This window comes from Rhamphochromis sp. 'chilingali' (assembly GCF_963969265.1).
Source record: "Rhamphochromis sp. 'chilingali' genome assembly, chromosome: 1".
NCBI classification, from domain to species: domain Eukaryota; kingdom Metazoa; phylum Chordata; class Actinopteri; order Cichliformes; family Cichlidae; genus Rhamphochromis; species Rhamphochromis sp. 'chilingali'.
The window spans coordinates 21,997,784-22,020,439 of NC_137929.1; the positions used below are offsets into that span (position 1 = coordinate 21,997,784).

The 22,656-nt window shown below is 40.9% G+C and overlaps 3 protein-coding genes and 1 long non-coding RNA gene across 7 annotated transcripts in view; 1 reads left to right on the plus strand and 3 right to left on the minus strand.

The window, feature by feature from the left end:
* The window catches only part of LOC308395676, a 382,280-nt gene that overhangs the window by 326,840 nt on the left and 32,784 nt on the right, over positions 1 to 22,656 (plus strand). The window lies entirely within an intron of this gene.
* fcer1g (Fc epsilon receptor IgFc epsilon receptor Ig) lies at positions 28 to 5,728 on the minus strand. The gene is made up of 5 exons (XM_080880191.1): positions 5,520 to 5,728; positions 2,502 to 2,593; positions 2,032 to 2,076; positions 1,209 to 1,232; positions 28 to 1,085 (listed from the first exon to the last, which is right to left on the minus strand). Exons 1-5 carry the CDS (start codon positions 5,584 to 5,586, stop codon positions 1,032 to 1,034), a joined length of 282 nt encoding a protein of 93 aa, XP_080736317.1. The 5' UTR covers positions 5,587 to 5,728; the 3' UTR covers positions 28 to 1,031.
* On the minus strand, positions 5,957 to 17,443 carry ndufs2 (NADH:ubiquinone oxidoreductase core subunit S2). Its single transcript, XM_080880182.1, has 14 exons — positions 17,308 to 17,443; positions 14,448 to 14,551; positions 13,850 to 14,040; positions 13,575 to 13,695; positions 11,921 to 12,033; positions 10,841 to 10,915; positions 8,994 to 9,071; positions 8,783 to 8,868; positions 8,354 to 8,473; positions 7,377 to 7,506; positions 6,984 to 7,079; positions 6,746 to 6,829; positions 6,277 to 6,334; positions 5,957 to 6,184 (listed from the first exon to the last, which is right to left on the minus strand). The coding sequence occupies exons 1-14, from the start codon at positions 17,412 to 17,414 to the stop codon at positions 6,147 to 6,149; spliced, it is 1,401 nt and encodes a 466-aa protein (XP_080736308.1). The 5' UTR covers positions 17,415 to 17,443; the 3' UTR covers positions 5,957 to 6,146.
* The window catches only part of kirrel1a (kirre like nephrin family adhesion molecule 1a), a 32,569-nt gene continuing 28,361 nt past the window's right edge, over positions 18,449 to 22,656 (minus strand). For 3 of the 4 annotated variants that reach the window (XM_080898606.1, XM_080898605.1, XM_080898603.1), the window contains exon 15: positions 18,450 to 21,085. In XM_080898606.1, coding sequence (XP_080754732.1) covers positions 20,423 to 21,085 — 663 coding nt within the window. In that variant the 3' untranslated portion in view covers positions 18,450 to 20,422. Of the gene's footprint in view, positions 21,086 to 22,656 lie in introns of all 4 variants that reach the window. The other variant, XM_080898604.1, reaches the window with a different exon arrangement.

Here is a 22,656-nt window from a genome sequence, read left to right on the forward strand (position 1 = left end):
AAACACCACCCTGCACATAATGGTATTTGTAATCTTGTTAATTTGCATACATGTAACTGGCATATTCACAGCTTGTTACAAAATAAATCTGAGCAGCTGTAACCAGCTAAACCAACAGGACGCCAGCAGTAAAACTACTGCCAGTTACTAATCATTATTAGTATAGTATAGTAATGTTTTGTTTTATTATTTTGGGGTTTTAAATCACAAGGTTGGAGGCTTCTTGGAGACACAACATTTAATGTTAACATAAAACTTTTAATAGGTTTGGTGTGTATGTACATGTGACAGTTTTAAGGCAGAAGTTTACTTACAAAATAACATGCATGATTTTTTTCGATAGCACACAGGTGAGGACCAAAGACAGCATCGCTGCCATCCTGTGGTGTACAGGAAACACTGCTCATTAAAGAGAAGCACGATTATGTTTTTCTGTACTCCTCAACAACAATTGAACATCTTAAACTGCAGCATTTTTTAAAACAGTCATGTCTTCTTCTGTTCTGTTTTGTTGTTGTTTTCTTGTTTTTTGAATAGCAGAACTTGGGAGGCTAAAACTAAAACACACAATTTCTCATGTTCACACAAACGGGCAGCAAAAAAAAGAAGAAAAGGAGGAAGTGAGATGGACAGTACAGCTTGTCTATATAAAAAAAAGAGTTTATATTTATATATATAAAAATATCAAGCAAAAATCACTCTTTTTTCAGTTACTGGGTATAAAATATACTGGATATATACTGGATATAAAATATCTCTGAAGCTTTACCGCTGTCAAACTGAGTTTGTGTTAATGTTAAATATACGAGCAATCAAAGTATGTCATGCAACAAGGAAAAAGCATTTCTCGCAATCTCCCCTTTCTGGCCTCAACTTCCCTGTTTGTGACTCCTTCCAAACTTCCTCTAGAATCTCTAAAAGCAAAAGGGAAATAACCCGTGATGTACAAAATCTCATACATTCTTGAAGACCTAAGCTGAGTATGATGTGCAACATTTAATTACAAAGAGAGAAAGAAGTCATTCGTCATATCACTTCTTCATGCCGATTGTTTCATATGTGTCCGTTGCATGAGGAGTGAGACCCTGAGGGGGAGGATGAGGAGAATTTCAGTCCATAATTCATTAAATATAATTATAATAATAATCCAGCATTCGACTATCTGCTGGTTTTCTTCTCTTTGACATGTTGATAGCACAACAACTCACCGTATATATGCCCTCTTCAACATTCTGACAAGGAAAGAGGAGAGAAAAATGTCAGATACAGTAGAAATTAAAGAAATCGGACATTGTAATGACGGGTTTTTTTGGTTCTTAGTAACTAGTTACAGATCTGAGAAAAAAAATAGAAGCCAGTAAGCAACACATGAGTGGCTTAGGCGGTGCAGAGTTTGTGGCTAGCAATAGGAAATTAATAGACTTAAAAAGGGGGTGAAGCAGCGCACCAGTTTTGCATGAGAAAAAGAACACTATCTATCTCTGTATCCTGTGCAAGTCAGATTTTTGACAGAAAGAAAAAAAACTGTCACTGAAGCTGCTGCTTGTGGATTAAATTTAGAACTACGGATATTTATAAAACTGTCTTGGCTTCATGTAAATGTTAAATGTCCACATAGCTAAAACCAGATTCTTTGGCTCTAAGTGACACCCTGTTCATTTTCTAAACCTTCCCAGAGCGACAGATGTCTACACGAGCTCGAAAGTAAGCTGAGTAGTAAGTCCTTAATAGAGATTTGGATTAAATATGTCATGAACTAAGTAGACGTGGTTGTATGCGGCTATGGTGTGGCAGCTTCATCCTTCAGTTTCTGCTCCATTTTCAGACCTCAGGGTTTGTCCACTGAGGTTTGACCTGGCCAATGAGCTCATCTTTGTCTCTGGTGAAGTTCTGCCTTCTGGTTGTTTACCGAAACGCTACTTTTGTGCTGTGGTGTGTATGTGTCGCTGCTGTCTGCAGTTTAGACAGTGTGTTGCTTCTTTGTGCCTGTGTCAGTAAGGTATGCACTTGTGTGTCTGCATCCATTCTCACCCCCTTCGGCTTTCCTTTCCCAGCGGCCTCTTTAGCATTGGAGATCTGTAGAAGGCAAAGTTAGGGATCATTAAAGAAAAACTACAGTAACGTTTGAGTATAACCCTAAAGGTATGGTAAGCTATACGTGCATTTCCTGTTGTCACTTTAGAGTTAGCAACATTACACACGCTTTAGATATATCTTCTTTCGTTTGTCACAAATAAAGGAAGTGCAGTGCAGTAAGATAATGACCAAGTACTTGTGCTGCAAAAATAGTTTAAATCTAAAATCATCACTGTCAGCATGTAGAAGTACCACAGTCAAGAGAATATTTTTATAACCATCTTAAGAGTTTGTGTGCTTACTTTGCTGATGATAGCCTACTGTAGATACATTTCAACTTTCTTGGATACAACTTTTATGAAAACCTTATATTAGTGTTGATGTAGGCTTCTGCAAAGATATATACATTGATATCATATGCAAACCTTGACTTTGCAGTAGAGAGCTGTCAGGATGATCCCGTACAGAAACAGGATGCCATCCAGGATATAACAGATCTGGGGCTCAGCAAGAGCCGCTGAGAAAACACAAGGGAATGTCGTTAGCAGATTAGATTAGATCATATATTCATTTAAAATGATTATATATCATTGATATATCACTTATATCAGCAATAACACGGTTTTGTTGGGTAATGGCGCTGCCACCACTTTAGACTGAGAAACAGCGATGGCAGCAAGTTCTGTGCAACTGCAGAACGCTGTCTGTCGGTCAGTCTGCAACATGTAACATGTTTAAATGTATCCATAAATACATTCAAGTAGCATAAGATATGGGGTGTGTTGCCTTTTTTTAATGCTGTGTCTTATCTGTGCTCTCAGTTGATCGACTACTGTGATTAACAAACAGCATGGGAGGAAAACTTCAAATATGCGCTACACAGTACTCAACAGATAGTTTTAACACTATAATCATTCAAAAACCTTTCATATTGCAAAAATTACAAGCAAACTGTCTACAAATAACTAGAAGGACTGGGTCGTATCTTTCAATGACCAACATCTGCCTGACTGACTATAGAAGATACAACAAAAATCCTTAATGCTGTTATCTGTGCTCTCAGTTGATCGTCTACTAAAAGAAGTGTGACTAACAAACAGCATGGGAGGAAAACTTCAAATATATTCAGGCCTAAAGTTTAAAGTGAATAAGAACCTACGCTACAATATTCAACAGGCTCTTCTCGCTGCATGTTTACCACATAATGGAAGCACTGAACAGTACTCAACAGATAGTTTTAACTCTATGATCATATAAAAACCTCTTTTATCTTGCAGAAATTACAAGCAAAGTGTCGACAAACAAACAAAAGAACTGGGTCATGTTTTGACATCACAAACATCTGACTGACTATAGAAGATGCAACAAACGGCCTTAAAAAGCATTGATCTTACATTACAGTACTTTGAAGGTTGTGTGTAATTTCAATATTGCGCGATCGTGTCATATTCAGTCATTTATAATCCATAAAAGTGTTGATAAATCTAAAACTGTTCTGGATATAAGAAATTCAAGAAACTGACCTTTTTTAAAATAAGTATTTTTTAGAATTATAAGTAATTATTGCCCAAATAATTCAGTTTTTGTACTAGTCTCTCTTTTTTTTTTGACAGCTACTTTGTTTTTCAAGGAACTAAAACTTACGTGATTACAAAGATCCCGTGTAACTTTAGATTGGGTAGATGAAAAGAGAAGTTTTGTCTTATGACTCCAAAAACAGCTATTGGCCAGTCAAAGCACAGAGTTGGATTTCTTCAAATTTGCTAAATTCAGATGGAAAAGATGAGATCATAGGAAGAATTCATCAAAAAGTCTGAATGGTTTATAATTAACTTTTAATAATGGCTTTTCTTATTAAGGCTGAAAGTATACACTGAAAGTATATTATGGCCTTTAAAACTTTGATGTGTACACAGTTATTTGCAGTTGGATGAAAGGATGATGTCTTCATTGTGAATTTCCCCAGACAGCTAACGTCATTTTGGTCTGTTCCTTCCTTCACAATTTGTTTCGCTCTTCTCATAAATTCACTTCTCTAAAATCTCTGATCACATGACGGCTGTGCACACAGAGACTCGCTTCCAAACAGTGTGATGTAAAGTTGGACCGCCACTAAATTTCTGCCACACGTGTAACAGACATGCTTGCTCTCAGGTGTATCCATTACGTTTGCATGTGATCTTAAAATGTTGCGGTTTATCTTTACTTTTTCTTGGCATCTTTGGTTTTTCATAAGCAGTGTTGGGTTCTTAAGAAATGTAAGTCGCCTGACAGCTATTGGTTTGATAGTGATGTAGTGACAGTTTTTTCTTTCCTGACTTCTGGGGCATCAGCAGTGAGCACAGCAATTCAAAATAAAAAATAAAAATCACTGAGACCCTTTTACTTTTTTTCCTTTTGCATTAGAACTGCGGGGTACTCAGGAAACATGAAGAGATTTTTTTCTTTAAGAATTTTATACTAGTTGTAGACTAGCTGTAGGCCGCTCAGATGGAACCAGACATTTGCACCTTATTTAAGGTGCAAATGTCTCTTACACGGTTAATCTGTTCAGTTTTTTGAGACAAAAAAATGCAAACTGCAAATGTTTAGGGATAAAAGTACGAAACTGTTCCCTGCTACCTTCTCACTTATGTTCTTTAAATAAATAAAACATCTTTTTTCTTTAAAAAAAAAAATAAATCATAATCCACATTTGCATAAAGACAAACATCGACATTTGACAACCATTAAAAAGTCAAAAAAATATCCCAGAATGATCTCACAGCAACTTCACCAGACGCGTTTCCGTCTGCAAAATTAATGGCCGATTTAGGGGCCGACAACCTGTACGTGTTTCAGCTTAGCCTGTAAAAATGTGTTTATTTGATCCCATTAACTGTTGGTTGTATTTGATTAAAAACGGAACAACAGTGTGATTTTATTTTATCTTTTACTTAACAAAAAAAAAGAAGAAGATTTTTGCACATACACCGTCAGAGACAAGTTTCCCATATTTGGAGGGAGCTGAATTTGTTACATACGCAGAAGTGGCTGAACAAATGCAGAAGCTGCTACTGGCCATATAGACCAGCATCCACACCCCTTGCCACAAGCAACAAACTCAGCAGGGTCAGTTTCTCTTCTCACAGGAACTAAAATGTGGTAAATACATCTGCTGCCTACACTGAGCGGAATAAGGCCAAATGTCAGAAAACCTCAGTGTTCTCTAACTTTCGGTAAACAGGATAGTGTAGTTAAAGAAATGCTGTTTAATTGAACAGCAGTGTTGAATCTAGTCAACCACATAATGAAAACACATCATGTTCATCCTGATTAACTTTACACCTCCGTTCACCCAAAAACTGTTCATTTTTCTCGGAAACTGAAACCAAGTGCGAGATCTCTGGACATTAAATCTGGTGACATAAAAACAAAGCGTTCCAGTATTTGTGTCAACTCACCGGCTTTCCCAAAACACATCCACAGAGGAATGGCCACCAGCATTTGGTTCCTGCACCACCCAGCCATGATAACACAGGCTCGACACGGATAATCAGCTCCTTGAACAGCGAGCAAACACGACTGCTTGGTGCGTTTTTTTTTTTCCGCTAAAGACTTCGACTACTGCATACCCAGCTTTACAGCTCAGAGGGGAAGTTGTGGTCTGAGCTCTAAGTCCATTTGTCTCAGATCTCATCAGACCACTCCCCCTGTTAACACCAACCAAGAGGAAAGACTTCACTCAGGCGTCGGTGTCTGCTGTCATCTTTAATACTTTATTTGTTTTCAGGCGGCACAAGAGCGTGGAAAGAAAAAAAGAAAAAAAAAGAGGGTGTTTTAGACTTTACGAAGCCTTAAGATGTCAACTTATCGCAGTGGGACAAAGAAAACAGATGCGTTTACTGTTCAGACATAAAATATTTATTAGGTTGATTTGGGCATTGTACATGAATGGTGATAAACGAAGCCGCCTGTCAAAAAGCTCACTACAGTGAAAAGAGAACAGGAAGAAAGCCCGTCTGACAAGATAGTGGTGTGACAGAGAGAGAGAGTCCTCGCTGGGGAAGCGACACATTAAGAGTATCGCTTTAACGGTCCACCTCTCCAAACACTATGTCCTGCGTACCTGCAAGAAGATAACACTCGATGTGAAGCAGCTCCGTTTGCACGCTCGCTTCTGCATGTCTGCAAGTATTTAAGTTATTGTGACATTCTCACCAATGATGGCCACCACATCTGCCAACATGTGTCCTTTGGCCATTTTATCCAGACCGGCCTAGAAAGAAGCAAACATGAAGTAACATTTAGAGCAAGTGAAGCTTCCAGTATGCACGAGAGCACAAAAGTTGTCTTAATTCATGAGATTATAGCCTCGAGTTATCACAGTAACGACTCAATTAGTTTGTTTATGCAACTTCAAACACATTTTTAGCCTTGTAAACCCAAATTCTAATGACGACGTTCAACTGCATTAGCTCGTTTACCCATGAGCTAAGACGAACAGGAAGGAAGCCGAGGAGAGCTTTGGACAAAAAAAAAACAAAAAAACAACTGCTCCGTAACGCTTAATAAAATATAGTTAATGAACTCAAAGTAGCCTAGAGGACAAGCCGTTAAATGAGCTGAATAATTGATGGTGGGAGTATTTAATATTTCACAGTGTCGTGTGAAATTTTTAAGTACGCACCAAGTGAGCGAATCCAGGGGCTTTGATCTTGCAGCGATAGGGTCTGCTGGAGCCGTCTGAAACCATATATACACCAAACTCTCCCTGCAAGCCACACACACGCACACACAGACACACACACTCCAATAAGCATATTACACCACAACAAAGTCCCATCTAATTAAGACTCAAAAAGCCTTAGTCGTACACTTTGATGACTGCACAATTTGTCCTTATACTCTACACTGAGTGCTCTCACCTTAGGTGCCTCTACAGCTGTGTATGTGGCCCCTGGGGGGACCTGGTAGCCCTCTGTGTACAGTTTAAAGTGGTGAATCAGAGACTCCATGGACATCTAGCAAAATAACACAAAGTTTGTGGGGGGAAAAAAAGCATAAAAAGAAAAGAGCATCAGTGTATATTGAGGGAATGTTAACATTACAACAGTGAGGGGAAGTACAGGTGGTTTCCAGCCTTAAGTGCAGCCAAATTTAATTGAGTTTTACAATAAAACTGTCCTAACTCTGAAAAAGGACGAGTGAACACAAATTAACAAGAAATTGAAATAACACACGAGTGATGAAATACAGAGAAGAACGTAAATAGCCTGCAGGCTGCACAGCAAAAGAGGAAACCTCTCTACTCAACACACCTTCATCTCAGACCTCTTAGGCGGAGCCACTTTGGCATCATCCACCTTTATCTCGCCCTCTGGCATCTTGTTCATCGCCTGGTGCATGATCCTCAGGGACTGCCTCATCTCCTCCACTCTGCACAGATACCTGAGCCGCACACATACACACACAAGTAGCAGTAAACCACAGGACTGATGTTGCTCTACGCCACTACACGATATACACCTCAAACACTCTGCAGAGAAGGTGGAAGGCAGACGTTAGCAGCTCAGTCTGGCATCATCATGCTCAGAGTGCATTACACAACTACAGTACTACGGCATAGTATAGTACAGGAAATCGACCTGAAGGAGAAAAAAATAGTTCCCAGGGCCATTTTGACTGATTAAAACAGAAGTGGATGTGTTCCACTCATGCCAGTGAGACTGGTGAACCACAATGTGCTTTGTACGCAGCCACATGTTTAGTCACTCCAAGAGGGTGATCAGAAAATAGGTCAAACTCTGTGGACAAACGAGGTCGCCAACTTCTGCCGTCTGTGAGTGACGGCTCATTCTGATTATTTATGCTGCATTCATGAAAGCCAGGAGCATCAAGCTCTCACCGTGTAGGCACGTAAACCAGGATTCCTTTTAAACACAGTTGGCCAATAATGTCTCTGTGAAGCTTTCTGTTGCTAGGCTGAACGTCTGAGTTTTAAACTGGGTGACATATTTACTGCTAAATTTACATTGTGTTGCTTTGATCAGAAACAGAGATATGCGCCATGGCAGCTGCCGAGTGGTAAGACCTGGTTCTATAGGCAGCCTTTTGTAAAAAAGCAACAGATAAACTCACATAAATCACAAGTATTTCATTTCAAAAAGACTAAACTGCTCAATAATAAGAGACAGTAGAAGAATATATATAATAAAGAGACCAAATATTCTTCTGGTGTGCTCATACCCGGGCTGCTATAGAGAAGACTCGGGCTGTTTGTCTGGAGGAGTCTTACCTGTCATAGCAGTCTCCATTGCTTCCAATCGGAACGTCAAATTCCACTTCATCGTACTTGTCATAGGGCTGAGACTTCCTCAGGTCCCACTTGATTCCAGACCCTCGTAACATGACTCCACTGGTGGTGGGAAAAGCAGAGTGATGCATTTCAAGGTTTACAAACACATGTATTTCTAGCAGCTTCCAGAAGGAGACTATTTAAATGAATTATACAAACTGATTTCATAAGTTTGTGGCAGATTGCACCATTATTAAGACTGAAAACACGCGTTGCCTCTGACACAGCAGTGTCACTTCCCTTTAGGAGGGTTTGTTTATTCATTTAGAATGCATTTATAACAGCTCACTACTGTGCAAGTGAAGCCATCATTGTCATCAGTGTAACTTAATTTTCTAATATGTCAGTGAACTTTCATTTATGGGTTACCTGAAACCGTAGTTGAGGGCCTCCTCAGCAGAAACCACTCCGATGTCCACAGTGCGATTCTTCCAGATACGATTGTTGGTCAGCATCTGCATGAAGGAAATCCAACATGAATGTCACTTTAAATTTATTGCATCCACAAGCTCCACACACCTATCGTGCTTGAGCTCACTGAGAGCTTGTGGAGAACTGAGGAGAACATGGAGTCATTCACCTCTTCAACTTCATCAATCCGAATGGAGAAATTCTTACACCACTCATAGATGTCATCCATCAGGCCAAGAGGCAAATCCTGAAACATATTCAAATGCAACAATATTATACTGATCTTTAGATTGCATCTCTCATCTATCTATCTATATAATCTACAGTGGGGCAAAAAAGTATTTCGTCAGCCACCGATTGTGCAAGTTCCCCCACTTAAAATGATGACAGAGGTCAGTAATTTGCACCAGAGGTACACTTCAACTGTGAGAGACAGAATGTGAAAAAAAAATCCATGAATTCACATGGTAGGATTTGTAAAGAATTTATTCGTAAATCAGGGTGGAAAATAAGTATTTGGTCACCTCAAACAAGGAAAATCTCTGGCTCTCACAGACCTGTAACGTCTTCTGTAAGAAGCTTTTCTGTCCCCCACTCGTTACCTGTATGAATGGCACCTGTTTGAACTCATCATCTGTATAAAAGACACCTGTCCACAGCCTCAAACAGTCAGACTCCAAACTCCGCCATGGCCAAGACCAAAGAGCTTTCGAAGGACACCAGGAAAAGTATTGTAGACCTGCACCAGACTGGGAAGAGTGAATCTACAATAGGCAAGCAGCTTGGTGTGAAAAAATCAACTGTGGGAGCAATCATCAGAAAATGGAAGACATACAAGACCACTGATAATCTCCCTCGATCTGGGGCTCCACGCAAGATCTCATCCCGTGGGGTCAAAATGATCATGAGAACGGTGAGCAAAGATCCCAGAACCACACGGGGGGACCTGGTGAATGACCTGCAGAGAGCTGGGACCAAAGTAACAAAGGTCACCATCAGTAACACACTACAACGGCAGGGAATCAAATCCCGCAGTGCCAGACGTGTTCCGCTGCTGAAGCCAGTGCATGTCCAGGCCCGTCTGAAGTTTGCCAGAGAGCACATGGATGATACAGCAGAGGATTGGGAGAATGTCATGTGGTCAGATGAAACCAAAGTAGAACTTTTTGGTATAAACTCAACTCGTCGTGTTTGGAGGAAGAAGAATACTGAGTTGCATCCCAAGAACACCATACCTACTGTGAAGCATGGGGGTGGAAACATCATGCTATGGGGCTGTTTTTCTGCCAAGGGGACAGGACGACTGATCCGTGTTAAGGACAGAATGAATGGGGCCATGTATCGTGAGATTTTGAGCCAAAACCTCCTTCCATCAGTGAGAACTTTGAAGATGAAACGAGGCTGGGTCTTCCAACATGACAATGATCCAAAACACACCGCCCGGGCAACAAAGGAGTGGCTCCGTAAGAAGCATTTGAAAGTCCTGGAGTGGCCTAGCCAGTCTCCAGACCTCAACCCCATAGAAAATCTGTGGCGGGAGTTGAAAGTCCGTGTTGCTCGGCGACAGCCCCAAAACATCACTGCTCTCGAGAAGATCTGCATGGAGGAATGGGCCAAAATACCAGCTACTGTGTGTGCAAACCTGGTAAAGACCTATAGTAAACGTTTGACCTCTGTTATTGCCAACAAAGGTTATGTTACAAAGTATTGAGTTGTATTTTTGTTATTGACCAAATACTTATTTTCCACCCTGATTTACGAATAAATTCTTTACAAATCCTACCATGTGGATTCATGGATTTTTTTTTCACATTCTGTCTCTCACAGTTGAAGTGTACCTCTGGTGCAAATTACTGACCTCTGTCATCATTTTAGGTGGGGGAACTTGCACAATCGGTGGCTGACTAAATACTTTTTTGCCCCACTGTATATGTATCTATAGATAGATTTTAAAAAGCATGTTTAGAGAAGTGTTGAACTTTCTAGTTATAAAAATGTAATGAATTCTTCTCCTACCTGATGTACGCCACCAGGCCTGACGTATGCAGCGTGCATCCTTGCTCCAGACACTCGTTCATAAAACTCAAACATCTGAGAGGAGACAAGAATTAAAGATTTAAAGAGGAAAGAAAAAGAAAAAAACCCCACACATTTCCATGTACAGTAGTGTCACAGTCTCAGGATTAGTGGCAAAACTCATACGCTGGATTAGACGGCCTATTTTAAAAGAAAAGCTACAATCGTATGTACCAGTCGATCACGGTGATAGGTTATCATTTCACTGATGAATGCTGTTACAATCAAACAACTGAGACTCTCAATGAGTAGACTGAGGCTGGTGCCACTGCAATCAAGTGTCTAGTCAACAGACACTGAATGCAAGACGTTTGAAGTTCAGTGTGAAGTTTCTAGACTTTGATTATTCGGGGTACCATTGTTTTATCAGCATATTAGTACTTTATGCAACAGTGTAGCCGTAGATTTTGGAGGACTGCGTATTCCACCTGTTGTCAGGATTTATGATGATGCAGTTTTCATTTCACTAACACCAAATCCTTTGATGACCACTTACTACTGTGTTTGCTTGACTTGGCTGAACCCCTTAGTGAATCTGTGGGGTATTGTCAAAAAGAAGATAAGTAACACTCTGACCTAAAAACACAGACAACCCGAATCTCACTATCAAAGCAACCCGGAATTAAGTAACATCACCGTGGAGCCACAAACTCCTCATTTCATGCTACGCTGGATGCCATAAACCAGGATTCTCTTCAGATCATCACATTGTATCGCCAGCAGAAGATTCAGACTCAAGCGGTTGACTCATTTTACAGTCCTGTCATTTTTGGGACACTTTCAGTGACTCAGTGAAAATGTGAAGTCAGACGTGGCCCACATCCTGACTCACACACAGGATATTGTTGAGTAAACACCTGAAGAGCTGAAGGTCACTGTGCCACTAACTGATGAGAACATAGCTACTGTTTATGAATCAAAGATACAGCGATTTTGGGAGCGGGCTTGACTCAACAAAAAAAAACTAGAACAATCCCCAGATTAGAACCACAGTACACCTTGTGATTGTTGTTCCGTTACCTTCTCTCGCTCCTCGAACATCCAAAAGAAGGGAGTCATGGCGCCAATGTCGAGAGCATGTGTGGTGATGGCCATGATGTGGTTCAGGATGCGAGTCAACTCTCCATACAGCACTACAAACGACACAGAACAGAGCTCAACAAACTGGAAACAGGTTCCAGCTGCTCACTGGTGAAGTTTTACTTTACTTTCAGTTCAACATGTTTTGTTAGCGTCCACGTAAAATAAAATAAAATAAAAAAATCTACTTAAACACTTCAATGCTTCTTGAAATTAGATTGGTGATTACTTGGTCAAACAATCAATTCAATCAGATAAAAAAGCCCCAGGAACACTAACTGAGTGCAAGAACAGAGGGCATGTTAGCTCTAGATAGCTCGTATGTCAAGTTAACTCTTCACAAATAGAGCCTAAACATTAAAGGCAGGTACACAACACAACAGTCAACACAGTAGTTGACGCTTTTTGTTGCCAGACACGACTTTAAAGTGATCCTCTTTGAAACAAAACTACGGCTCTGATCCTTGGTTCTCACTGTTTCCTGTTGAGGAAGAATCCAAGCAACCACAACTACATTTTCCAATTCTCCACATTGGAAAATGTAGTCTTTTCAGATCTTCAAGTTCATGTACGTTGTGCAATTGTGGCTGCCTGATCTCTACCAGAAACCTCATTTGTTCCGTACAAGGCTAAAGGTGAGAGGCACGTGTCTGTGGCACAGAAACACACTGAGCGTACATCTCCGTGCAGCCTATGCTGTGAACTTTGTAATGGACCAATAGAAGACAGTAGCAGCGCTTATGTTTAGTTAGCGCCCCCTAGTGTGTCATTTTTAACTGCATCTTAAAGCAAAGGGTCAAAAACAAACATACCAGACAAAGAAAACTGCTGTTGGAAACTCAAAAAAATGTAAACGTTTGTTAAATGCTCATGAAATCAAGCTTTAAAAGGGGTTTTTTTGCCCAGTGAAGGTCTTACACTTCCAGAGAAAACAATGCTGCGCAAGTACCATGAAAGTGCACAACATTAAATTTGATTCATCTTACAGTCATAACAATAATGTAATGCATACTTTATTAATCCCCATAGGGAAATTACTCATCTGCATTTAACCCATTCACTCAGTGAATGGGTACCTCGGGGTAGCCGTTTAGTAGATTCAAACCCCCAACCTTCCAATCATGGGGCGACCACTTTAGGTCACGAGCAGTTGTCTAAGCATTTCACTGCATATCGTACTGTGTATGACTGTGTACGTGACAAATAAAAATTTGAATTTGAATTTACCCACTATCCCTGCTCCTAGCTATATTTATATTTATTTCATTTATAGCATTTTTATTTTTTTCTATTTTCTGACAGACTTAATAGTCTGTCAGAAAATAGAAAGAAAAAAAAAAACAGTTTCCTTCAGCTAAATACACAAACTAAAGATATGTAGATATGAGTACATAAGTGCAAACTACATTGTAATTAAATAAAAAAATTATAATAATATAATAATAATATAATAATTTATAAATTATTACAAATTGTAATAATTTATAAAATGCAAATTTGGCATTAATAGTGGTTAAATAAGACTTCCAGAATAATGTTTTTTTAAATATTTTTTCTTCAGGAGTTTTCATATTTGACCACTCATGCTCAGTACCTCTGATCCACTGTGCACGGGGTGGGGCCTGGATGTTGAGCAGCTTCTCCACAGCCAGAGAGTAGGCTTGCTCATTACACATCATGGAAACATAGTCCAGGCGGTCAAAGTAGGGCAGAGCCTGCAGCAGAACGTGTTTTATTTAAATGAGGATGGTTACAAAAATAATACAAACTGCCCCTACACTTACATGCATACAAAATAATTTAACAAGTATGTAATGGCTGGAAGTTGGCGAGTACAAAGACCACTTAAGTCATCCCATTGTTCAGTACCTGCAGGTATGTCTTATACTCGATTAGCTTTTCTGTGCCACGATGCAGCAGGCCAATGTGTGGGTCACATTTCTTGACAGACTCCCCGCTGAGCTCCAACACAAGACGCAGCACACCGTGAGCTGCAGGATGCTGAGGGCCGAAGTTAATCGTCAGGTTGGACACCTCCTTCTCTGCAGGAGGATCTTTGTCTGAAAAACAAAGAGCACAAAACAGCAAACTAAAGTTCGACCAGTCTGACAGACCAGCACGTTTGTTTTCATCAAACAAATAACCATAATGCGGAACAAGCTGCCCAAACTATGAGCACATCTTAAATCAAGTGCACTGTGGAAATAGAAACGCGTAAGTCAGACACTGAATACCTGCCTCCCATCTTAATGAAGGCTGGCAGACAGAAAACACAGAGGACAAAAATGGAAATAAGTCAAACGTTTTACCGTTGTGTCTCTGCCAAAGGCTGACATGATACATTTAGACTTGGACTGTGTTCAACTCTCCCGCAGTCTTGGCAGCTCATTATTTTCCCTTTCAGTTACAATTAAAAGAAAAAAGTAATATTTGAAACGAGTAGATGTTGGTGAACAGCAGTCTTTACCATTCCACGGGGGCGGTGTCCACTTCTCATTAACAGCAGTGGGGTACATGACTGCACCAGCGAACTGCTCCGTCCACTCCACATCTGGCTGCCATTGTTTCTGCCTGTGAAACACAGCAAGGTTATTTTTAAGGCGATGTAGGTATGAGGCTGGGTGGCGACCTTTATCAGTGCTAACACGATCCTGCAGTACAAAAAGGTGGTGCCTCAGGCTACCTACGCGCTGCTTAAAGCCTTAACCTCATTATCAGATGTTACTTGGAACTGAGCCTGCCAACCTGAGGACTGATCGTTAGAAGTAGCTCATCAAGGAAACATGCAGAGATGGAAAGTTTTCTTCGTGAAAAACAAAATATGTCAATGATTCAGTAGTTTGGAGGGCCACCTTTTGCAGAACTTAGGTCGAGTAATTGTTTTGTGCATCACTTTATCAGTCTCTCGTGTCATTGTGGAGGAATTTTGGCCAAGTTTTTTTTTTTTTACAATGCGGCTTCAGATCATTGAGGTCTGCAGGCTCTCCTAAGATCTCCCGACAGTGTTTCAATGAGGTTGAGGTTTGGACTTTGAAACTTTGTAGATTTACTTCTGCGACTGGAACAGCTATCCCTCATTTACTCATTTTAAGTTTTCACTCATCCATTCAGAGTCAGCGGATGCTGAAGAGTGTGCAGATGTCACCAACTTTCTGCAGAGCGAATCTCTACAGACCTCCATACTTCAATGGGCTTCGGATTAGCTAAAGAACAGTGCGTAAAGACCTTCATGGAATCGGTTTTTATCGTCGAGCAGCTGCATTGAGTGGTATAAAACTCTCCATCCCTGGAAACTAGAGCAGTGGAGACGTGTTCTCTGGAGTGACCAATCACACTTCTGTCTGGCAATCTGAAGGATGAGTCTGGGTTTGGTGGTTGACCGGAGAACGGTACTTGTGTGACTGCACTGGATTATGGTGTGGAGTTGTTTTTCAGGAGTTGGGCTCGGCCCTTTAGTTCCAGTGAAAGAAATTCTTAATGTTTCAACATATCAAGACATTTTGGACAATTTCCTGCTCCAAACTTTGTAGGAACAGTTTGGGGATTTCCCATTCCTGTTCCAACATGATTGTGCACCAATGCACAAAGTAAGGTCCATAAAGACAAGGATGAGTGAGTTTGGTGTGGACGAACTTGACTGGCGTGGATAGAATCCTGACCTCAACCCGATAGAACATCTTTGGGATGAACTAAAGGAGAGACTGAAACCCAAGCCTTCTCGTTCAACATCAGTGCATGACCTCACAAATGTACTTGTGACAAAATGATCAAAAATTCCCATAAACACACTCTTAAACCTTGCGGAAAGCCTTCCCAGAAGAACTGAACCTGTTACAGCTGAAATTCTGTGCAGACATAATATTAAATCCTATTGATGAATTTCATATGTGTGTGAAGGCAGATAAGTACGTATGGAAACACTCTTATCCCACGCAAAAACAAACACACACTCAAAACTACCACCAGGTTTATGAAATGTGTGCACCGGCCTATTTTGGTCTTGCCATTGTGTGTATGTAAGTAAATCAGAATCACTCTGAACCAGCAGGCTTGTGCACTCTGCATACTGCCAAGGCCCCATGTCTACATAAGGAAATACGCTGAGCTCCAGGTAAAGTGGAAAAAGTGGTAATAATGCAAGAAAGAAGCCTGAAGACACTGAAACAACTGTGTACGAAAAGGAAGCCAGAAAAGGTACAGCCTTCCAAAGACTTTGCATGAGAGCAACAATGCAATGAGAAAAAAACCACAGATCCTCCAGAATATGTGGGACAATGCCAAAACTGTAAGTGATGTCATTCAGCAAATCACTGATTTGTGCGTGAACTTACATACTATTATTAAATGATAATTAAATCTTGTGGGGGGTTTCAGAAGCAACTTTGCAAACTTTTTCTCTGGGAACTGTCATGAATTTAAACACTTAACATGCTAACTCAGGCCTGTACAGTCTAAGATGGAGCTCTTGGGATTTTCCAGTTCCTCTGAGCACTGCACAGCCTGACCGTGGATTGCATTCGTTGGGATTTCCACCCCTGGAAAGAATGTGGCGTTGTATTAACACACACCTGAGTGCTCTAAAACTAGCAAACAGCTAGTTTGGTAACATTTGCGGATCAGTTATTCAAATGCATTTGATTAGCACCATCTGGCTGCTCTGTGCCCTCCTAACTCCTATAGAAGTAGTAAGCATGTACATGTTTTTGACAGCACTGCATGAGTCCTGTAACATACAGCCACGGTAATAAAATAGCACGTATTAATGCTGAATATTACAAATATACAGAGGCATAAATATGTCAGTAACTAGCATTGCATAATGCTAGTTACAGGTTTATATCCCCCTGAATTTGGTTCAGAGACCTTCTGAAGCCCTGAGCTGAGTTAAACATAGCGTACTACACCTCCAAAATCATCCAAATTATCTATTTATTTTCATCCTTGTGCCAAAACCTTTAATTTTCTGTCTATGCGTTAAAACCATTTTGACCTCACTGACCATGAAACACCGATGTAGTAAACACTGACACACGCTGACAGCAGATCTCCAGTTAACCCGACAGTGGGAGATGCGGACCTATGCTCTAAACAAGCTGCTGAGGGCACTCGTTATAGCCAAGCAGCCAATAAATATGTTTTTCATTTATTTTCATACTACTAAACTGCACAGGGCGAGCCCTGCGATGTTTTATAGCAGCAAAGCCGGATTATGTAGCGTTTTGCTAGCATGAGCCTCTCGGCATGCACATCTGTGAGGAGCTAAGCGAAGACCGTCATGAGGACAAAGATAACTCGTGGAGTCACGGTTTGTCTTTTTGCTATCATACCTGTTCTGCAGCAGCGCACAGCCAGGGCTCAGCACATTATGGCCTAATAACAATTTTGTTGAAGGACGTCCGAGTTTGCTAAGCGACCTCAACATTGTGGCCGCCATCTTGGCTGTTAGACAACCTCCGGCCAGTGACGTAGAAGAGTTTCCTCTTCTGTAGTCGTGGTGTCGTGTCTGCCACCTGTCGGTAAATGTAGTTCAATTCATTGTTTTCTATTCTTATGTCTACGAAGATTTAAAAATATAAAGAATTATTAATATTGTATATATATATATATATATATATATATATATATATATATATATATATATATATATAATAAAATGAAAGTAACAATTTAATATCATAACTTACATTTTTACATCAATAATTCTCACTTCTAATTCTCACTGAGGTCTTTTAAGTGGATTTGGCATGTTCTCCCAGGTACTCTGGCTTGCTCTCACGGTCTACAAACATGCAGGTGGTTAATTTGTATTGTATTGTATCTTTATTTTGAACATGTTAAAATAGTACAAAAACAGAAAAACAAGACAAACAAAAAAAGCAAATCAAAAGGAAAACAAAACATTAATAATAATAAATAACTTACATGTTAATAAAGGAACAGGAAGATGCATAAACTTATTTAATCCCAATCCATCATTTAGTTACTAATAGTTATACTAATAGTTAATTGGTTATTCTTAATTTGACCACAGGCATGAATACAAGCTTGAATGGTTGTCTGTCTCTCTGTCCTGGATGGATATTGCACTTATATTATCATACAATGGTGCATCCAGTCAATAATCCATGTGCAGTCTTGGTTGTATTTAAACTTAACTATAATTAGATCCTAATAAATATGGGAAGAATTTGAATGATTACCCCCATGCTGGTAACCTCTAGCAGGTACATTGGATATAAAACAGCAGTGGAAGGTAAAAAGAATCACAGGCTATTGAACTTACTCAATGTTTTTACAAAACCAGCCAAAATTAGGACCCCAAAATTAGATAAAGTATTAAAAGTTTATTATTATTTTTCTAAAACACTTTGTACTGCCATCTATAAACATACTACAGACTTATAATGGACTCTCCAATGAAGAATTGAAGCTCCAGCAGTGCATGTTAAAAAAAATCTCCACCTACTCAAAGATGACAAATGCCACACTTTATAAAAAACAGTGCTTTTATTTATGTAATACTGTGGAAAAATAATTACATACCATTTTTAAAAAATATTGAAGGTAATGAAATTAAAAAATGAGAGTTTGATAACGTTCGTTGTACATCTTTTGAACAGTTTTCTCTGCTACGAAGAACAGTACAATAAGATAAACATTGGATTTTTCTAAATTCAAAGACACAATAATACAGGATACAGTCCTACCAGAGGTATAAAAGTACTGTAACAGGATTGTGAGAGAAATGATATGGACGTATACTTTAAACACACACACACACACCCACACACTTTTAGACACAGACATGCACACACGCAAGTGCATACAATAGTGACGCGAGCGCTCCGATTGGGGCGCCGCGTGTTTAAAGTATGCTTCCCGTACACGCGCAGTCATTCACGCATCTATACAAACACGCTGTACAAATCGATGTGCGCGCCTACGCCCACGCACTCCCCCTTGATCCTTCTCTCTCTCGCTCTCTCACACACACACACACACACACACACACACACACACACACACACACACACACACACACACACTCGCACGCCCACACGCTCACAGTCATACACTACTACATGTCAATATTGTGGACAAGCCTTCATTAAACCTCTCCTTACACATTCTCCTCTGGCCATTTTTGGCAGACGGACGATGAGGAATGATTCAAAAATGGAAATGTATGACATGTTCCTCTATAAGGCCACTCTAAACCCAACATCTGTGTTTTCTCTCTCCGTCTGCACCAGGCTTGTAGTTCGGAGCTCGGAGATAAAGGCTCCAACCTACAAAAAACTGTCTGGGAATGACTCAAGGCCCCCAAGCCTGGTTTGTAAAGCAACAGCCGCCAATAGTAGGAGCTTCTACTGCATATACATGGTCTAAGGTGAAGAACAACATGAACACTTGGCACTAGGTTTCTTTTATACACTGATACAGCCTTCTGATGTGAAACACAACCTGAATTCAGGCTCTTCTGTTGGCACTCTTGTCTCAGTGGATTTCCCTCAGGCCCGAGCTACGTGCGCTCTCGTTCAAAGTTTTGGTCCGTACGTACACATTACATGTTTTTACACTGACAAAAATAATTCTGTAATGTTAAAAAATAGAATACAAAGCTCTAGTCTTGTGTGCAAATAAAAAGAAGACATAACACAGATATAGATGTCTAAGACGTCTAAGCATGAATACTGTTGATGCAGTGCAAAATGACGACAACCCCCCCGAGCCCCCCCGCCCCTCCCCAGCCCAAGAGTCCCCTACCCTGCCTGACAGGCATGACGGCCAAGTGCCACTGTACACAAGGGCGCGCTGGGCTACTATGTATATGTGCTCTATGATCACTGAATAAGTCAACCAGCAAAAAGGAAAGTTAAAATGACGGCCAGGAATGACTTCCACCGGTTGAGGTTTCTTCCGATCAGTTTGTACTATGTTTTTCAGTTTGCTTTTAAGACGCTCTCTCATCATTTTACAACGTCAGTTCACAGCAAAGGCTATGGGCTCCAAAGATCAGCGATCTCTTGTCCTCTCTCGGGTTCTTGCTCTCATTACCCATCTTGATTGTGACTTGCACCGTCCGCTCTTTCAGAGCTCAGATTTACAAACGCATCGGGAGTGAGGGAATTCCAGACTGTGGAATTTCCCTTCCCTGTCTCATTAAGCTCCTTCCTATCCACCCTCTCTTTTGCTCGCTCCTTGCTTGTTTCCCCTACCCCCGTCTCACGGGCATGGTTGTCTGACTTTGTGCCTGTGTGTGTGTGTGTCATGTTTTTTTTGTCTTCTGTAGTTGTGTTTGTGTTTAGTAGGGTGTGTTCATGTTAGTGTGTGATAATGTGTGCATGTCAATTTGTGACTGAGTGTTTTCAGGTGTGACTCTATTTATAAGATGCTTCCTCATGCGCAGCTAAGACTGTGAGGCGGGTATGCATCTCTGTCTCACACGTGAGTCTGCATCCGCTGTGTGTGCCGGCTGTGGGAGTAGTCAGAGTGTTGTGAGGTGTAGGAGAAGCGAGTGGAGCTGCCGTACTTTCCTAGTCCAGTCTCTGATCCCGAGGGAGCTGGGCCTCCTGGGCCAACCCCAACCCCAGGGCTGCCCACCCCAGATCCTACCCCGTACATCTCATAAGACGGGCCGGCTTCCAGAGGAGCCAAGCTGGATGGTGCAAAACCCATTCGGTAGGTCTGGTAGTGCGAGGGGTATCCATAGTTGTCGTAGGCCAGCTGGGAAGTGGAGTCCAAGAGGCTGCAGTCTCCAGGGAATTCACTGGTGGCAGGGGCAGGGTTAGCCGGGGGCTGCTGGCTCTGGCCCCCGCGGGTGAAGGTGTTGAACTGGGCGTAGCTGATGTGGGACAGTCTGGAAGGCGGTCGCGGGTCGTAGCAGGCTTGTGGGCGTCCGGGTGACGTGAGGGGGCCAGGGGGCCCTGGGGCTCCTCCGCTGGCTGTGGCACCTGAGCCACCGGTGCTGCTGCTGATAGATGCAGCTCCCCCTGGTGTTCCCGTGGGGGAGCGGTAGTCAGAGTAGTGCATGGTGGAATGGGAGGCAGGACGGACTTCATCGTGGGTGGAGGCTCGCACATTGTAATAGCCATTGGTGGGGTCCTGAAGAGAGAAACAAGACAGCAGGAAACAAAAGAAAGAATGAGTAAAAAGAGTTCAGAGAGTTTATTTTTAATGATTTTTTAACAATTTAGCAAAGTTCAAAGGTCTCTGTAGTAAATCATGTTCCTTTCTGTTCTCTCAGAGACTTTTCTGTAGTCGTGGAAGGTCAGAGGTCAGGGCTAACCGCAAGTTTTAAGCTGTTTAACATCAAGGTGAAGATTCATTAAAATCGTGCTGTGTGGCCAGTTTGCTCCTTAATCGTGACTCAGCTGCTCGAGTCCTTTGCAGAAATGAGTGCAAATCGATTTCTTGGGAGTCTTCAAAAATGACACTCAAGGCTAAAGCACCCTGCATGATTCGTCTGCAGCACGGCCCTATCAAACCCGACAGCTGAGAGAACCGTGACATCGTGTCACCCTGCTTGTCAGTTTTTACATTTAGACTTTTATTTGCATGCGTAATAATTTTAATGAAAAGCTGGAAATTATGCACATAAAAATGTGTAACCAATATTTAACCAGTGGTCAAAATTATTATAGAAAGGAAGAGGATAGCATGTAAGAGTACACTGAGTATATCTCATTAGTTTCAGTTCAAATATTTGCTAACAGAAACACACGAGTTTCACCGTTTGTTTTATTGTTATGAATTTCACTCAAATATAAAATAACAAGAAAATGCACATTACACTAACGGTGTCCTAAAAAACTGACGATAACTGGGCCATTTAAAAATGAAATATCAATGATTTGTCAAAAATGAACCGATGATAAAACTGCAAATAACTGTATAATTTGTACATTATTCTACAGTTATGTTTACAGACTCTCTCTCACCTCCATGTGCTTATATTTTAAGTTTCATTTGCCAAAAAAGACAACACATAAGAATCATTTTTTTAAAGGTTTAGTAGCTTTAGTGCTATTATCTCTCCACCGTCTATATCTGGATGTTTTTAACTGCTGTTAGCAGCTCACAGAGATATCAACTTTCCAGTGTATATACAGAATTTGGGCTTTTATTTGGCAGGTATTCTTATTGTGTATTTTGTATCCCAGGAGACCAGATTAGTCAAGTTAACAATAAGAAGAAATTCTGATTCTTGCTGAATTTAAGCGTCCATGAGCAGCAGGACAACACGCAGGGCTGACCCCAGGATGCCTGCGTTAAAAATGAAACGATGCTTTCCTTGCTCACTACATCGCAATTTGCTCTTCAGCTCAATCTAACATGTTTCTGCAATTTCATTGTCTTTCAGACTTCTCTCCCACCCAACTTTGCTTCACTGTTTTGCTGCTTCAGGCAGCAGGAAGAACAAAATTTTTTTAAAAAGCAGTTGTCGGGGTGATCTAACAACCTCCTGGGGCGGATTCATGTCTCTGTTTCTTCAAAGTGATCCGAGGCAGCACTTCAGCTAGTGGGGTGGTTTGTTTGCCCTCACAAAATATTCATGGTGGGTGGAGGGTGGGGGCGCGGGGAGTTCAGAAGAACATTTTGGCAGCTGTTTGCGTGAAAATTCATTCATCACCTTAGCCCAACCCCACAGTGTCAAAATGTGTAAATGATTCATG

What these genes read in the sequence shown, in the direction of transcription:
- fcer1g (XM_080880191.1), bottom strand. Translation starts at nt 5,586, where the DNA reads ATGGCTGGGTGGTGCAGGAACCAAATGCTGGTGGCCATTCCTCTGTGG. An exon ending in GATGTGTTTTGGGAAAGCCG is followed by an intron (nt 2,594 to 5,519) that starts GTGAGTTGACAC and finishes GTGTTTTCTCAG; the next exon opens with CGGCTCTTGCTGAGCCCCAG. An exon ending in GGAAAGGAAAGCCGAAGGGG is followed by an intron (nt 1,233 to 2,031) that starts GTGAGAATGGAT and finishes TTTCCTTGTCAG; the next exon opens with AATGTTGAAGAGGGCATATA.
- ndufs2 (XM_080880182.1), bottom strand. Translation starts at nt 17,414, where the DNA reads ATGGCGGCCACAATGTTGAGGTCGCTTAGCAAACTCGGACGTCCTTCA. An exon ending in GCCCTCAACTACGGTTTCAG is followed by an intron (nt 8,474 to 8,782) that starts GTAACCCATAAA and finishes TCCCACCACCAG; the next exon opens with TGGAGTCATGTTACGAGGGT. An exon ending in CAGCTGTAGAGGCACCTAAG is followed by an intron (nt 6,830 to 6,983) that starts GTGAGAGCACTC and finishes TGTGGCTTGCAG; the next exon opens with GGAGAGTTTGGTGTATATAT.